A 5,450-nucleotide genomic window follows, 5' to 3' on the forward strand; every position below is an offset into this window, starting at 1 on the left:
TGTACTTATCTACGAGCAGAATAAGTTAGTCCTCTGAGTATGGAACTACTTTAATAGATTTTGATATAGTGTGAAGTAGAATTTCGTTTAACAAAAGGTTTCATAACAGAGAAGATAGAACCTCTTCCTGGGTAATACCTAAGCAGGTTTTTGATTCGAAAATAATCAACGATTTTCATCCCACAGTAACCACAGAGGAGTGGATAGATATAAAATGGTTGTTGTGCTCTTTTCACATAAGGGCTCCTTATATAAACCAGGCTAGAGTGTAATTTGCAAATTTGTTGTTTACATCAAACCAACCCTATAGTATATTCCGCCCGATCCTAGTGGGAACTTTGGCAAATGGTTTTCAACAATGATGCGCTTGCGCTGGTTGGAACAATGATACGCTTTTGCGGGGTTATTTACGTCATATTTTAAGCTCATATTTATTCCAGTGATTAGTTTCGTGTAGTATTTTTGTGTGATATAGAATTTGATTAGTAGGTCCAGGTTATATATTTATATTTACTTATATGCACTTCTCAAATGCCTTAAAGCAGACCTGGCCGCTGCCATAATTCTTCTTGCAAGTCTTCACCTATGATGTTTTATATGTATATGTAAATATTATGCATCCAATAGAGAATGAATAAATGTATGTAAAAAAAAATTTTTAACACTTACAGCAAGAAGATACGTTGGGTCTACCAAGTGTACCTACTACTAATTCGCTTCATGAAAGATGACAGTCGTAATATAAAAAGTGGCCTCATTTCGCTGGGACTTTTTATGGTAAGAATAAAAATATTGTATGCACAGCACTTCTCATTAAAAAAAAGAAGAATTTCTAAAAACGAAAATTGTTTCCAGGTTACCTCAATGACCCTTGCCATTATGTACTCGGGCGTAAGCGGCCTCACACAGACTTCAGTGCAAGATATTGCCGGCTCCATATTTATGGTATCCAATGAAATGATATTCACCTTCTCTTATGGCGTCACCTATGTGTTTCCCAGCGCACTGCCAATTATGCGACGTGAAGTGGGCGAAGGCACTTACAGTCTATCAGCCTATTATGTGGCTGTCGTATTATCATTTGTACCGATGGCTTTCTTTAAAAGTTACTTATTCTTCTCGGTTATCTATGGTGCTGTCTACTATACAAGAGGCTTTATGCTTTACCTGTCAATGGGTTTGGTTTTGGGTCTTTCTGCTATTGCGGCTACCGGTTACGGTCTCTTTCTATCCAGTTTCTTTGAGACCGTTAATATGGCTTCAGAGTGCGCAGGACCATTCGATTTACTATTTCTAATATTTGGTGGCGCTTACTATAATGTGGACTCGATACCGTTAATTAAGTATTTATCATTGTTCTTCTACTCCAATGAGGCTTTGATGTATAATTTTTGGATTGGTGTGGATGAGATCGGTAAGAATATGGCATTCGATTTTGATGAACAGTTATAAATAAGGATTGTAAAAATATATTTTATGCTCTCATTTGTATACAGATTGCCCTAAAAAGTTGGATCATCCGTGTTTCCAAAATGGTTTGGAGGTTCTAAAGCGTGGTTCTTTCAAAACGGCCGATTACACTTACTGGGTGGATTGCTTGGGTCTGCTGTGCGTTGCTGTTATTTTTAATATAGTCGCTTATTTCTTTATAAAAAAGTATGTGAAAAGAAGTGGTTACTATTAAGACACTAAGTTTTTTCACATAAATTTGTTTTCATCAGAATTTGTATGAATACAGCCACTACAATTTAACCTTAAGACACTATTGGCTTATATTTGCATTAAAAATGAATGTGGTTTATTTAGATAGTGTCCTTTAATCGCGTATTTTTCTCGCCAAAGCTTTGATTATTAAATAATTATAACTGAAGCAGGTTTTACAATTTTTTTCTAAAAAAGGCAACCTCTGCTGAACACACAAACTTCTTGTACGCACGCCTTCTGCCTCCCTTTTCTTTCTCTGAGAAAAAAAAAAAACGCCGTGCTTTCCTCTTCAACACATGATAGTGCGACTGTTGCATCCGACCGCAGTGTGGGCCCACCTACATCAAATTGGTTTACAGGCAAAATGTCTGTATTGTTGCATTCTACTAAATGTACTATGTACAATGTACTACAAGGCGTATGAGTGACATTACTTGATTAACAGGGCCGTTCTGGTTTGTAAGACGGTTGAAAGCCAGCAGGCAAGTTAGTTTGAAAGATTTTGTTTATTCTGGCAAGGAAGTCTTACAAAAAAGCTCCTTTTAAACTTTTCACGGCGAAAAGCATGTTTGACAGAAAGCACTTGTTATACCCGAGCGCACTTGTGCACAAGGGTATTATAACTTTGTTCACATAACGGTTGTTTGTAACAGGCAAAACGAATCGAGATAGATATAGACAAATGTATACATAAATGATCAGAATGAAAAGAGAAATCGATTAAGCGGTGACTGTCTGTCCGTCCGTCCGTCCGTCCGTCCGTCCGTCCGTCCGTCCGTCTGTGCACACGATAACTCGAGTAAAAATTGAGATATCTTAACGAAACTTGGTACGTGGACTTCTTTTGGGCATGGGACGGGTGGTATTGAAAATAGGCGAAATCGGACAATAACCACGCCTACCTCCCATATAACGGTAATTTTCAGTAATACGAAAAGTGCGATATTTTAGTAACCACTGAAGATAATTCACTGAAAATTGATATTTACAATGAGGTTTAGACGAAAAATAAGAATATTAAAAAATTTTGGCAAATGGGCGTAGCCACGCCTACTTATCGTTACATGCGTATATCTTGGTAACCGCTGCACCAATTTCTTCCAAACTTGGCACAGTTGTTGGTCCTGCTACAACATACCAAATGGCCGAAAATTTTTAAAATCGGACAATAACCACGCCCACATCCCATATAACGGTAATTTAGAAAAATACGAAATCCTCGATAAATCAGTAAATATTAAAGCTAATTTATTCAAAATTGATGGTTGCAACAATTTTTTACCAAGAAATACGCTTATGATACAATTTTGGAAAATGGGCGTGGCACCGCCCACTTATGATCACATATATGTATCTCGCTAACCGTTCTAGCAATTTGAACCAAACTCGGTATGGTTATTGTGCTTGCCACATAAAAGCAAAGCGCTGAAAATTATTGAAATCGGACTAAATTACGACCGCTTTTCATATAACGGTATATTTCAGTAATGCTTGAAACTTCAATATTTCGAAATTTAAGGACGCTAATTTACTTAAAATTTATACACCCCGGCTTATCGTGTAGCGGTAGTTTTCGGAAAGGTGGAAAACATATATTTAATAATTGCGCCGGGTATTTAATGTTCGGCTCCGCCCGAACTTAGACTTTCTTACTTGTTTGTAAATGATTTTGCTCGCGCTGTCCCAATAGTCCCAATGGCCGAGTGAACAAAACACTGGCATGTCATTCGAGTGATCCCAGGTGCGAATTCTCGGGAAGCTGATTTTTTTGTTCTGTTTTTAATCTATTGTTTTTAGTTTTTTTCCTTTATTTTTAGATTTTATTGTTTGAAAAGAAATACATATGCATATGTTCTTCATTTCATTTTTATTTAATTTTTCTCTTTTTAATTTAATTTTTTTATTTTTTGTTTTTCAGTTTTATTGTGGCTTATTAACATTTTAGTTTAATATTGTTGCTTTTCCATTTTTCCTAATAATCATAATGCTGTGCAAAGCTTAATAAAAATTATTATTTTTTTTCAATAAATTTTTAGAAATGTACATATATTTTTTTCTTCTTTCCTTCATTAAATTTTTTCTTTTATAATTATATTTTCTGTTAAATTTTAATTTTATTGTTTAAAAAAGAACAATATTTCTTGTTTAATTTCATTTAAATTTTAGGAGCTTATTTTTTTTAATTTTGATTTCTTTTGATTATTTTGTTTCAACTTATTATTATTTTTTTGTTTATTATATCATTTTAAAAACTACTATTTGGTTATTTAATTTTATTTTTAGGTACTGATTATATTTTCCTTTTTAATAAATTTAATTTAAATTTTTGGATTTTATTGCTTTAAAAAGAAATGTATTTGTTAGTATCATTTAATTTTTTGAAGTTTATTTTATTAGTTTTTCTTTTTTGATAAATTTCTTTTTTTCTATTTTCAATTAAATTTTCTTTTAAGTTTTCTTAAGTTTTAGCCATTATTTTTTTTAAAAACAAATATAATATAATTTATAATATAATTTTTTTAATTTCACTAAATTTTACTTATTGCGAAAAGACAAACAGAATAACGATAAAGCCTCCTTGTTAGCCTTTCGAAAGAAAGAAAAGAGCTTTCATGATAGTTAATAGAATTGACAATTGTCTCACGAAAGGCTTTTATCTTGTTTGGCGATTCCTTAAATGCGAATGTATCAAATTATCTAACAGGGAAGTACTGCATAATAATAATAATAATAGATTGCCGCTTACTCTTATATGTTGGTGTATGGCCGAGCTTCTTCTCCGATTTGTGGTGTGCGCCTTGCTGTTGTCACACAAAGGGAAGGAACCGTTTTATTCCCTTTGTAGTGCTTCGAGTTATACCTTCGAAGGTCTTCCTGATCCATTTCCAATATGAAATGCTTAATGTAGTTTTCTATATTTGAAAAAATGGAGTTTACATTGGGTGGAAGAAAAATTGGATATTTCTGACTAGAGGGCAATCATTTTTGCTTGAATTATTTATTCAGATTTCACTGAGGGTTATTCGGGTAGAAGACATACATACATATACTGCGCCGTTACTACTTATGAATGTTCCGGTTAGTCATTACATAACTTAAGTATGTATATACGTCCATGTACTGCAGAAATTCATAGTTCTTTTAGTTGAAGAACTCACCAAAAAACTTTCGAAAATCAAAGCATTCGCATTTGCAAAGCAGAAAATTTAATTCGATTTCAATTCCTTACTTCGTGCCGAAACTTTTCACTTGCAAACATACACACTACAAACTAAAGTACTAAACTACCAACTACAAAGTACTAAACTACATACAAACCAAAGTACGATGGGTACTCCCCTACGAGTATGTAATGCAAGCAAAACTTCCTATTCCATTCAAATAACTATTTGACTTGCAAAACTGTGACTAACTAAGTTTTTAGTTGTGTTGCATAACTACGTAAGTATTTGTGTAAAGATGGATTGATAAAAAAGCATTCAAAAGAAAATATTATATTTTTGCTTTCGGTTGCTAATGCTGTTTAATGTTCTTATTGTTTTTGCCACAAAGCCAAAAAGTCAGCATAAACAAAGTTTGCAGACGTTATCGATTCTTAGCGCGAGTCTGAATGAAAACAAATGAAACAATGAAACGTTTTAGAATACGAAAATTGCATAAATTTCTAGCGCATACAGTGGCATTGTGGAGTGATAGAAGTGTGTACATTTGTATAGATACTTGTATGTAGTTTCTAGTAGTGGATG

The 5,450-nt window shown here is 33.5% G+C and overlaps 1 protein-coding gene across 1 annotated transcript; it reads left to right on the forward strand.

Moving 5' to 3' along the window:
• Positions 1-671: 671 nt before the first annotated feature.
• Positions 672-1,875, forward strand: LOC118755465 (protein brown-like; the record flags this gene model as incomplete). The annotated part of the gene is made up of 3 exons (XM_036490295.1): positions 672-777; positions 856-1,414; positions 1,497-1,875. Coding segments are annotated over 3 exons (853 nt in total), but the record flags the coding sequence as incomplete, so codon positions are not given.
• Positions 1,876-5,450: the final 3,575 nt, after the last annotated feature.

This window comes from Rhagoletis pomonella, unplaced genomic scaffold, assembly GCF_013731165.1.
Source record: "Rhagoletis pomonella isolate Grant_MI unplaced genomic scaffold, Rhpom_1.0 Rhpom_scaffold_06350, whole genome shotgun sequence".
In the NCBI taxonomy this organism is placed as follows: domain Eukaryota; kingdom Metazoa; phylum Arthropoda; class Insecta; order Diptera; family Tephritidae; genus Rhagoletis; species Rhagoletis pomonella.